At 37.2% G+C, this 13,079-nt stretch overlaps 1 protein-coding gene across 1 annotated transcript; it reads right to left on the bottom strand.

Moving 5' to 3' along the window:
* Positions 1-116: 116 nt before the first annotated feature.
* On the bottom strand, positions 117-4,319 carry LOC122003055. The gene is made up of 3 exons (XM_042558486.1): positions 3,977-4,319; positions 680-3,186; positions 117-605 (listed from the first exon to the last, which is right to left on the bottom strand). The coding sequence occupies exons 2-3, from the start codon at positions 3,038-3,040 to the stop codon at positions 327-329; spliced, it is 2,640 nt and encodes an 879-aa protein (XP_042414420.1). The 5' UTR covers positions 3,041-3,186; positions 3,977-4,319; the 3' UTR covers positions 117-326.
* Positions 4,320-13,079: the final 8,760 nt, after the last annotated feature.

Raw genomic sequence — 13,079 nt, forward strand, 5'->3', positions numbered from 1 at the left:
AGTTGGGACAATAACTATTTTAACTGTTAGTGTATTCGCTCAACACCTCTTCAAGTCATCAATGTTCAATAGCTCAAAGAGCATGTGTTTTGCTGCTTCAAAAAACCTAAAAGAGCTGCCAAAAGTTCTTATCCACTTGCTTATTGATGATTCTTATCTATGGCTTCCTCACACTGTCTATGACTGAGAAATATGGTTTTCTTTACATGAAAAAACAAGGAGATGATATACAAGTTGCTTAAAGAGATGGAAGCTACCTAGTTCTGGAGTGGTGGTACGATACTGATAGAGTGCTCAACTTCATGGTGTTTGAGAGGCTTGTATTTTTAAGTTCTTCCAACAGGAGAAACAGGAGGATGATTTGGCACATAGCTGTTAGGATTGCCTGCATGGGTGGTAGGATATTTCCCTAACCGATCGTTGACAATATGCTCCTGCAAGCTCTTTTGCGGGGCTGAACTAATGCAGTACCTTTTGCCATGGATGACTGCTAAACAGATTGCGAAGGCCTGAAGTAGAGAAATTGATGATTGGAAATCAACAGTGTAGAGCCCCTCTTGGCAAGAAACCATGCTGAAGGCTTGTCTTGTTTCCCGAGATGCTCCCTGAGAGAGTTTAACCATCAGTTCCTTTTGCTTGAGCACATGTTGCAGACATTATGTTTGTCGAGAAATCATACCTGAGTGAATAGTTCTAACCGATGAGTACCATTGGTAGTTTGACAAGGTTGGAATGAGCCACATGAATTGTGCTCTTGAAACTTGTTGCTAAGAATGTTCAAGGTGCAGCCCTCATCCCAACCTCCGCAATCACAAACCCCTCCAGACCTCCATCTTTCTATCAAACTTGAGGGCTCCCCATCTGTGGCCAAGCCATGAATGCCGCTCGGTATTATGACTGATATACTAGATTGCCCTATCGCATTGTGCTGATCAGAATTTAAACTTTTCTCACCATTTGCTGCACTTATAGTCCATAAATTAGGTTTTCTAGACGGTGGTTTCTGAACAACCATGGCAGCAAGTTCACTCACAGCTCGAGAGTCAACAGACTTGGAAGCATCAAGCAGGACAAACTCTCTTACAGAATCAAAACTGCCGTATGGCAAGCTCTTCACCTCACCAAGTGCAACATTCAACTGACCGACAACATTTGAGATCAACTGATGCTGCTTGCACTTGTTTCCAGAGTTGTGCCAAAATGTGTTTTTCTTCTTGGATCCATCTATGGAGAATATCGTGAAGATGCACTCCAGATTGTCGATGTTGGAGGTACTAGTTGTCGTTATTGCTGCAGCAAGTACTTCACCATCGCACGAAAGCATGAACAAAGGAAGCCCATTCTTCCAAGCCAGATGAAGAAGAGCTTGCTTCATCATTGTGGCATAGTTTTTGTCATTTTGAGTTCCCTTGCCATTATAAGGTAATTCCTTCGAAGTAATAACACTTTCTCTTGTCTGGCACATAGAACGAAAAGTTGTGTTCAATGGCTTGTTCACTCTTGGGAATGATTTATCAGTTTGTAGTTCACCAGAATAGTGACCAGGTAAGTCTGCAACTTTCCCAGTCGAATGAAGGTTGTTCTTTGGCTTCATTATCGGATCTAGTAGCCTCCTCAATGGACTTTGTCTACCTTTACTATTCCTGGTTACTTGCTCTCCATGGGAATTGTAAAGAAACGAGATCGACTCGAATAGTTCTTCCGATGAGCCAGCCTTCAAACTAGAACTCCTGCTCATCCTATTTGCTCCAGTGCTAGATGGATAAACTGTCGACTTCTTCCCTGCTGAAGCAATTGCTTTGGCTTCATATTTTCTTGGTTTCTGGGTGGTACATGACTCAAGTTTCTCACAAGAAGCACTAGGAATGCCCCCATTTCCTTGAACTGGTTTATCAGTTGGTGCCACACCTACTGATGGAACATCGCACGACACATTGGGTTCATCATTCACAATGGCCAGAGGAAGCGGGCATGAGTGAGGAACCTCAGAAAATCTGTAAATGATCTCAAAATCCTCAACCAGATTGCCCGAATGGCTTTTGCTGTTTGAATTGCTTTGCCAGCAGTCAGTAGTTATTGTAGATCCAGAACAAGGCTGTTTACCATCCGCACTATGTTGAAGGAAACCCCAAATCTCTTCATTGTCATCAAAAAGAGGCATCGTATCCTTGGCCAAGGGAATAATGTTCGTCGAGCTACAGTCATGGTCTTCTCCAATACTGATTACAGTAGCCTGATCGGTATTATCTCTTGAAGGTGAAGTGGTAGAATGTGATCCTAGGCGTAATTCAACGGGCGCACCTTCAGAATCTAAACCTGTACAGATATCTTTGTCATTTTTGTGGCCCAAAGGATCAAAAACCACATCAAGATGATTATCATGTTGACTAGGAAGCATAATCGAAGAGAACCTTGAATTAGAAAAGGCTTCTATCGGTCTATATACTTCCTCTTCTTGCATCATAGTTGGGCTGCTCGGGAATGAGTGTTTCTTATGATCAAGAACAGAAGATTTCTTCCTTTGATAGAGAGGGCTAGAAAAATCATATGTAGAAAACATAGTGGACTCAGTACACTTAGAGGAAGAATCACCACCCCTTGCATCCGTGCCACATTTCTGAAGGTGTGTCCATCTCTCAAGAAGCCCCCACTCGAGAACTCCAACATTCAGTGCTTTCTCGTGGATACTATCGCCTTTCTCCGTGCGTTGAAGATAAAAGGGCACATTGGACATGTTCTTAACTGTTTCATCCATCTCAGGAACCTTCCTACCAGGCCATGGCTTTTGAGGAGTCCCTAAAGATGATATAACTGAGTTCTTGATACCTCCCCTATCTTTAGCAGTTTGTCGAGGGAGCTTTTCTGTTTTTAGTGCCCCAACCTTCTCTAAAAAGTCAATATTCTTTATTCTACTAGGGGAGGATGACTTGCTGGGGGATTTTGAGGAATGAATCTGAGTTGTGATTCTTTTCTTCTGCTGATGGAATTGTTTTGTTTCCGGCATGCTTTCATCTTTGGCTTTCAGCATTTGCGATGCCATGATTCTCTGACACTCTTATGATAGTACGAGCAATGTCATTGCCTTGATCGCAGCTTGAAATTTTCAATAGCACAGCTGAAGTAGTTGTCTAAATTCTCTTATCAGCTTGAGGAAAAGAAGACAGAAACTTCACATCTGCACCTTTCCTGCACACGTGAAGAAAAAAAAGAGTTAACACTCTGTAAACTACCCTTGCAGCAAGTTTATAGCTGGTGCTAGTGAAATGAAATGCATCTAGATCAGAAGCATCAGTTTCGACAAAGTTTTTGAGCAGACAAAGTGAACAGGAAGAAAGTCTATCACTTTAGAAATACTGGTAACTGAAGCCTGGAAATCTAATTCAAGCTTGATATATCATTTCATTTTATCCCTAAATGGGAACAAAAAAAAAAATCACTGAGCGCATGATACAAGGGAGAAGAACAAGGCATGATCTACCCTGCAGAATCCCAACGAAATTGCAAGCACACGCAAATCTTGAAGCAATCAAATGGAGAAAGCACGCAGTTTCACTAATGGCTTGTTCATCCCTTCCTTTGAATCGCAACGACCAACACAACAACAACAGGAATCCAACTTAACGCACAAGAAAAGGGAAAAAAAAATCGAACTAAAGCAAGAGACTGAAGAGACTACCAGCCGTCAAGTTCAAGAATGTAGTAGAATGGCTGGAGTTTTTTAAAATCCTCTTCAAGGTTTAGAAATTCCACATTCCCGTGAAATATTGCACGAATCCTACTTCAAATTCAAAAAAATTGCCCCCTTTAGAATCTGAACAGCCAACAAAATATCAAAAAACCCAGCGAAATTCAAAATCTTAGCCATAGACAACAATCTCGGCAGCGTTTTTATGCAATGGTTAAACGAACGAACAAGAAAGGCGAATGGAAAAAGGGGAAAGTCGAACTGATGCAAGAGACTGAAGAAGCCACCAACCGGAAAGTGCCGTCTGGCCAGAGATTTCAGATCTGCTTCGCCTCCTCCTACGCTCGCTCAACACAATGCAGAGGCAACTACGAACAGCAACATCTAGTACGAACCCCCCACAAAGGAAAATGCCGCACCGCCTCTCGCGTCACCGACAGAGAACTTACTCCGAGCTGCGACGACCGCGCTCTCCCTGTCAGTACAGATGATGATGACGATGAGATCGCGGCTATGAAGAGCGGAGCTGTGCACGACCTTTGTCTTCTTCTCCAGTACGAGGCGACCAGCAGAGAGAGAGAGAGAGGGAGAGATGGAGATGGAGGAAGCGGCCAAGAGACAGAGGAAGGACAGAGGGTGGAGAAGGCGGGTCTTCTGAGTTGTCCGTAATTAATTATCTGGTAGCAAAGGACGCGCGAAGGCCCCGCGTCGGCGAAGGTGACACGAGAGACGCGGACCCACCACCTTCATCCAATAGAAAATATGGGTAACTTGATGGTCTGAGTGTTGAAGTAGTCCAGCTCCTTGTTGGGACACGCCGCGTCTCGACATTTCGTACTCTTTAGCGATCCACCCCGCGCGTACCCGAGATCCGCACTGCGGATGTGACGTATGCGATCGGCAGTGGGCCAGCGTAAACTGGAATCGATATCCAATTGTTAGGCAGAAATGACGCACGCATAAAATTCCGAGAAAATTTTTAACCTCGGAAGTTTATTTATTCTCTAAAAACCCCTTGGAATTACCAATTCACTTACGAACGATATCATACTTGTGCTAGAATCTCCATTTGTAAAGGGCGCCTAGTTGATTAGTTGATTGGTAGATATTAGATTTATTACAATGAAATAGGAATTAATTTTTAACTCTATATGTCTTAAGAAAAAAAATTCCTTCCATTCTTAATTATTCGATGATTGTTATAAATTTGATATTATGATTTATTTTTCTTCACATAATATGAGGATGAATTGTTAGAGACATCTGAGATGAGTATAATCATGTTTTACTATAATAGATTGTCTCGTGCAACTTCATAATATACTTTAGAGTAAATTTTTTTTTTTTTAAATTGGATTGTTAGACCGTCCATTGCAAGTAGATTTATTCTAATTTACCCTGACGGTCAGTTAAAAATTTCTATGAAATCATTTGGATTGGTTTCTTTGCATTTTTTTTTTCAACATCTCTCTAATTCTTCGACTAATTTTGATACGATTGATTCAATCCTATGATGAAGATGTTTATAATGATCTATTCAAGTAACCCGCTTTCTTAGAAGAAAAATTGCCTGTAATTCATCACAACTTAATTTCATCTCAAAATTGTTGAGAAGGTGTGGCTCTCTTTGCACCTGAATCATTGCTCTTTTGGCATTTATGCGTTTACTTGAGAAGAAGAAGCAAGCTTAGAATAATAGAATTAAGGAGTTGGCCTACAAAGGTGTGTAATCAATGACTTCCTTAGGTTAATTTGGTGGAATGCGAAGCAAAGCAACAATTCTAAATTAAAATAATTTTGACGGTAAAAAAATATTTTAATATAATAATATAATAAGTTCGATCAGTACTGATTATATTAGAGTAGGTATGATTGATACTACGATAATACAAAAAAATCAAAAGGGCATCTGAAAATATAAACGAATACTTTTTAAAATAAATAAATAAATAAATAAGCGCTCTATTACTAATTTTATCTTAAAAATACTTTGAGTCAGTGCAATTGTAACATCTATCGGTAGCTATTACAATGTATAAAAATAATCGTATATCTACTATACCGTATAGAAACTATCAGACAGTTGTTATTATTTATAAAAGATAATTAACATCATCTACTATACACTGCACAATTACCTGTTATCTTTTACACGGTCAATCATAATCAAATAATATTTATTTTGACATATAGTGGGTGTTTTAACTAGACTATCACTCTCCAATAAAACAAAATCAACATAAGATAAAGATATTAGTGCAAAAGCTAGCAACCATTAGTTACATGTTGTAGCAGTTACTTGCTATTTTCTACATGGGCGATCGTGATTAGATAATATTCATTTAAAATGTAATGAATGTCATGAATTCCTCTTAATTTAAAATATTATTTTAATCGGGTTATCACTCTCCAATAAATAAAATCATCATAAAACAATAACATTATTGTTGAATCCAGCTATTAAATAATCAGAACCTAAATCTAATATTTTATTTTGTCAACTCGTTATTTTGTATTTTTTTTATATGCATGTTATTTACTACTACTAACAAGTATATCTAGACTACCAGTAAATTTACTACTTGATTCTATGGATAACTTTAAAACTTTAGGTAGATGTAAATATATAGTTGGTGTAATGTTGTATGTGACTATATCACCCCATAGATGGAGGGAATTGGTGTGATGCACTCACTCAGGACAAAGCCACCGGACCTTGAGAGAAATCAAACTCCAATGCTAAAAGGATTTACACACTTACTTGCTGTAAGTTGTTAAATTTTACTATAACTTCATTGCTTCAAAATTTATGACTATACTTATTATATTGTAGGTTTAGATGTGTGAACATGTTAGAATCATAGAGTCATACAAGAACTTTGTCCTTCCAAGAATATGCCAATCAAATTGGGCAATCTCATGTATATCTACAATAAAGACCATGATTGCCCAGCTGCCTTCATCCAAAATAATAGCAACTTTGGTTCTATCAAATTTAGAGGAAAACATGCTATTAATTGATTTCTTAGAAGATGTGAAAGAGCAAATTAATGGTTAAATTGCACAAAACTTTATCAATGTGTCTTTTCTTAAGCAATCAGAGGATGTTCAGAGAAAGTTGAATGTCAATGCTGCAAAGTAAAAGATGATCAACTTGCTAAGGTACGAAGTTTGGTTGCTAAGTTGAGCAAGGATATAGACAAAGATTTATTGAATATGAGTGTCATTAATGTTGATATTAGCAGTGTTGAGAAGACAAAACTATAGGTGAAAAGAACATAATTTTGGTTGTATAAGACACAATCATAGTTGAATAAGAAAATAAAATCGTAGAGCTCCAAAGACTACTGCAGAGCAAGGTATCAGAAGAACAATCAACAACCTTACCCAGGATAAAAAAGCCATAGAGCCTCATGCACCAACATATACAAGAATAAGGAGGTGTGTCAAAAAGAGTATTGGACCGCTACCCATAAAATTTAAACAAGCCCCCAATAGAAAAAGAACTGCTAGAAAATAGACAAATAAGAGGAAAGAGAAAAATAAGGAGATGGTTCAGTATGAAGATCCAGAAGCCCCTGTCCCATCAAAAAGTGAAGCGACAATTTCATCAATTCAACAAATCAAACTTGTTGAGATTCAGAAGCTCAAAACCAAAATATTGAAAGTAGACTTGACAGTAGTTAATTATTACTATTATTAATCTTCAATGACATGTTTGTCTATGTATTTGTTCAGCTAGAGAAGATATGTTTTAAGAAGAATAAAAATATTATAGTAGCAGCTGCATCATTGACGAAGCTCAATCAATTAAAGAAAGTTGGTAGCGTAGTTACACAAATATGTAAAACAATGATGATTAATTTGCTAAAGTCTTGAAAGTGTATATTAAACAAGAATAATAGTGTTTTCATTTTTTTTTAAGTTGTATGGATAATAATATATTTGAATGTTAAATTTCACTATCAATACTAAAATCAGTTGAATGTTAAAATTCACTATTAATACTAATAACATTTTGATGTAATTTTTTGTATCTATTATAATTATAGTAGCTGTGAATATTATTTAATTATAATAATAGTGATAATTTTTTATTATATTTTTGTTTGTTTATATAGGCTTTCAATGCTTTTATATGCTTCAACTCTATTTTCTCATTATAGTTGGCATCTTTTATGATGGTATTTGATTAGATTCAGTACACCCATGATGATTGCATAAATGTATATTTTACAATTATAGCAAATGAAGCCAAAATCTCTAACACACCATACTACCCATCCATATTTTGTGGGGTTGGGTTTAATGTAAGTATTTAACTATCTGAGCTAATCTTATTTATTTTTTTGGATTTAGTTAACTAAAAATTATTTTTGTTTATATAGGATATGTTTTCAATGATGCATGTTGACGTATTGCACCAATTTGTGAAAAGTCATGAAGATAAGATCATTAGATATATCTTCTATTCTCTTAATAATGATGATGATCACTTAGATCTATTAGTTATAGATCTAGATGAAGGTTAAATAATTCATTATAACTTTCTTGGCGTTATAGGAAATTACACTGTTATCTTTGAAAAAAATTGTAAGTATTAAGTTCTACATTATATTACCATAAACTTTTGATATGTTTTGATTATTAATGTCATTTATGTGTAGGTGGAGTTTTTTAATAGTCTAAATTGGTCATACTTTCACATATGACATCGAGGTTTAGCATCTATTTTCGATAGGGAGTTTGAAACTATTCGAGTAAGTGTTTCTACATAAAGAAAATCGTAAGTATTTATTTATATATCATATTTTGATTTCAATTATATTCTTATAAGTTAAAAAACCTTGCATGTTAGATTGTGTGTTTTTGTGATGTGCTATACAGAGGATTTAATGTTTTAGAGACCAACTGAATTTACACAATCTGAAATGAAAGTTTATAGGTTTAGGATTGAATATAAAATTATGACAGACAAAAATTAAAAGACTGTGTTTATGTGATGTTGTTTTCTATATAATATTGATGACAAAATTCAATTTAATATTTGTATTAAAAAAAGTGTGATATGATGTTTACATGATGTTGATTTGGTTGTATTAAATTTTAATTTTTTATTTGTATAATTACAATGTAGCAACTATGAGTTTGTAGTTATTATAACATTAAGTCTGTATTGTAGCAGTTACGAAACTGTAACTGCTACAATATTGTCCTATAATAGTGTTCAATAACGCAGCTATGAGTCCGTAGTTGCTACAACGTTAAGCCTATGTTGTAGGAGATACTAAATTGTAGTTGTTACAACGTGCTCCCCTGATAGTATTCAATCATGTTGTAGCGAGTTCATAGCTGCTACAACTTTAAGTCTGTGTTGTAGTAGCTACGAAATCGTTGTTGTTATTGGTATAGTTAGCACCAATGGTCAAACTTAGATTTTAATAAATGACAAATGAATTAAAGTTAGGTGTTGTGTAATCTAACTTTATTACCAAGTGTGCATAACTTGACGAGTATGGAGGACCTAATACCAGGCTGAAATTCAGCTAGGTTTGTTGAACCTAATAGTTGGTAATAAGTCCATATAGGTCTAGGAGTGAACCAATATTTGGCAAAAAGTTTGATTGGGTTCATAGAACCTGATAGTTGGCTGAACTCCAGTTGGGTCTGTGGATCTGACAACTAGCGGGAAGACCTAGTAGGTTAAAAGAGAGACAAGAGATTCTGCATGATAAGTAAGATAAGTCACTGGAGAAGAGTGATCCAGTGAGAATAAGTCACAATTATGGACTTTAGACACTGGTTCAATTTAGGTTCATTTTGGATGTCTAAAGTGAGACTATGACTAGATTCTAGTCTTGGATAGACATGATCTAATAAATAATCACTTCGTTTTAATTGTGCTAACTTCATTTGGGAGGGTATCTTTTGTTTTATGTATTAACTCTTTTTTACAAGGTTAAATATAAAAAATCAGCCTCAGATGAATAGTATCTGAGGCACTTCAAAGTACTCGGAGGTGCCTTAGAGTAGCGCTTGGGGGCGCCTTGGACCAGTGAGAGGTGCCCTCAAGGAGATAAGATTGACAGATAAAACTTCATGGTGCGAAGGCGATCTAGAGGCATTGGAGGCGTCTTAGAGGTGCATTGGAGGCGCCTTAAATGCACATTGGAGGCACCTAAGAGAGCTTGGAGGTGCCCTCGTGTAGATAGAAACCGAAGTTGGTGGAAGTGATCGAGTCCAAATCTTTAGGGATCATTTTTGAGCTTGGAGTCGCCTTCCACACTCTCTAAAAGAAGTATTCAGCCAGCAGAAAGAACACAACTTGAAAACAAGCTATTGCGACTCTTTTGCTGCTTCAAGATGATCTACTGTTGTGCTACAGCTCTCGACATCCGATTGCTACCAGAGGAGTAACACCAATACATGAGCATCCTACTTTGTGTTTGGTAACAAGTTAATTATAACATTTTAATTTATTATTAAGGGAGTGTACTATCCTTATTTTGTGTTTCTATACTCGATTCACCCTTCCGACGTTACTGGAAGAGGTGTTTAGTGGATTTTTCGACTATACGATCTGAAGGGCCATGGGTCTTGAAGTCAGAGTCACTGAAGGTTTCGAATCAAGTAACCAATTTTGTTCCTTATGTTCTTTCGTTTTTGTTTTTCCACTGTACACTTCACACTCTCTTTTAAGTTTCTAAAAATAAAAAGTTTTTAAATACACATGATTTACCCTCCTCTCAAGTGCCTCTATCCTACAACTACTACAATGTGGTCGCCTGATAGTGTTCAATTATGTTGTAGCATCTACAAGTCTATAATAGCTATAACGTTAAGTTTGTATCACAGTAGCTATGAAACTGTAGTTGCTATAATGTGATCCCATAATAGTGTTCAATCATGTCATAGCAGCTATGAGTTCATAACTGCTACAATGATAGTGTTCAATTATGTTATAGTAGTTATGAGTCTGTAGCTGCTACAATGTTAAGTTTGTGTTACAGTAGATACGAAACCGTAACTGCTATAACATGATCATGATTTGTTCAATTACATTGTAGCAGTTACAAGTCTATAGTTGCTACAACATGGTCTTGATTAATTAAATTCAATCAATTTCTCTATTGTATTTAATGAGTTATAACTCTGGAAACGATGTTTCAATTTCCTTAATTAGATTTCACCAACTGCTCTCTAGTATTCAATGGGCTATAACTTTGGAATTGATGAGATTCACACCACTATATAGATGAAATCCTAGTGTATATTGACCCTTCACTTTTAAATCATGGCACAAGACTCTTCGCAAATCATGTTGCATTTGTCACCTTAAACCAAGACCTTCTGCTAGTCCCTTGATAGTGTTGGATCGATTACGCACGTGGACGGGAGGGGGTGAATCATGTGGTTTTCAACAATTCTATTTTTTGTCGTTTTAAAATTAGAGTGTGAATGCGGCAGAAAAGAAAACACGAAAAGCAGACACGAGAGGAACACAAGCGATTTACTTGGTTCGGAGCCTTCGATGACTCCTACTCCAAGACCCAGGTCCCGCAGATCTATCGATGGCCAATTCATTATAAACCTCTTTCGGTACCTCCGGGAGAGGGGATCGAAGTACAAGTAAAGTCAGAACAAGTGCAACACCCTGCACTTATCCTTTTGTAGTATTTAATTACAAAAAAAATTACCGACACTTTAGAGATTGAAGTGGGAGCGCTTGTGTCGATGTCGATCTGCCGACCACAATCGGAAGTCCTCGAAGTAGTCGTCGGGCACAGCAGCTTTGCAGTAGAGTCGTAGCAGGAGTTCAGAGCAATAGGAACCTCAAAAGAACATGTAGTAGCTCGTATAGTCATTGTTGTACAATGCCTTCTCGTGACTGCCTTATAAAAAACATGGAAGGCGCTTTCCATAGCCATGGAAGGCGCCTCCAATGAGGCAAGTTTGATCCTGAACTGCTCGATACTTATCAGTTGCGACGTCAAAATTTTATCCTGTGGAAAGCGCCTTCTATGACTCTATAAACAGTACGAAGACGCCTTCACTGCTTGAAGGCGCCTTTGGACACTGTTCATCCGAAGACAATTTTCTTCTCTGCAAAATAATTTTAGTCCAGAAATACCCTGTAAAACAAGTATTAGGATAGTTTAATAATTATACATAGTAATAATTAGTTTATGTCCTTCCAGGAGCAGGAACTAGCCAAGGTCTCAGCTTAGGGATCCCAAATGGAACTAAACTGGACCGACACCTACTGTCCCTTCAACTGGGAGCATCCTCACTTGGTCACTCTCCTCCAGTGACTTACCTCAACTTACCAGTTTACCAGTCATTCGGTAAGTCCGTCGACCTGTTTGGACTTCGTGCTAGCTATCCAGTCGATCCGTCGACCTAGCTGGATTTTATACCAGCTATCCGGTTGGCCCGTCAACTTAGCTGGATTTCGTACTAGCTATCCGATCGACCTGTCGACCTAGCTGGATTTCCTGCACAATTAATCAAGTGATTAGATCACAACAAAGCATAACTTAACTTACTTGTCGTTCATCAAAACCCAAGATAGACCGTTAGTGCAAACCGCACCAACAGATAGTGCTAGATGATTCAAGCTATGACACTTCTATGGGTCTTGAGAAGACTCTTCTCCCTCCGTACCTTCGAACATCTTGGCAAGACTTTCTACACTAGAGGATTCTCAGCGGGATCAAGTGGTGAGGGAGTTGAAGGCTGCCCTTTAAACACGGGAAAAGACCCATGCCGCACTTGCCAAGTTAAATGAGCAAATAATAGAGGTTAATACAGCTCTAAAAGAGGCCATTGATCTGCTGGAAAGACGTTAGGATTATTTAGTTGATCTTCCTTTTGGTTTATGTTATAATGAATATTGTGAGTCATCTTTTGTATGTCTTATTATTTTCTTACTTTTAATGTTAAACGGTGGGTATTAAATTTTATCTTATCATTATACAAAGAGGTTGTATTCGCTACAATACAACCACAGATCTATATCGGCTACAACACAAGTTTGAGTTTGTATTAGCTACGGTTTCATAGCTACTACCAAGTGGTTCTTAGCCATGCACAAACACATTGTAGCAGCTACGAACCCGTAGCTGCTACAACACAAGTTTTAGGTTGTTGCAGTTATGAAATTGTAACTACTACAATGTAGTTTACAACCTTGTAGAGACACGTTGTACTAGCTACGGATCCATAACTGCTACAACACAAGTATTTAAATAGTAAAACATAGCCATAGAACAAATATTCAAAAGAACCATCGAGATCAAACAACAAAACAAATGACACTAATTGCATAAGAAAATACATAATTGATTACCTCAACAACTTAGACAATTGACATTAGGAACTAATTTTAACATAT

Source organism: Zingiber officinale, chromosome 7A (genome assembly GCF_018446385.1).
Source record: "Zingiber officinale cultivar Zhangliang chromosome 7A, Zo_v1.1, whole genome shotgun sequence".
NCBI lineage: Eukaryota > Viridiplantae > Streptophyta > Magnoliopsida > Zingiberales > Zingiberaceae > Zingiber > Zingiber officinale.

Coding starts and splice junctions, on each gene's coding strand:
- LOC122003055 (XM_042558486.1), bottom strand. CDS start 3,040: ATGGCATCGCAAATGCTGAAAGCCAAAGATGAAAGCATGCCGGAAACA. Junction 606..679: donor GGTTAGAACTATTCACTCAG/GTATGATTTCTC, acceptor AAACTCTCTCAG/GGAGCATCTCGGGAAACAAG.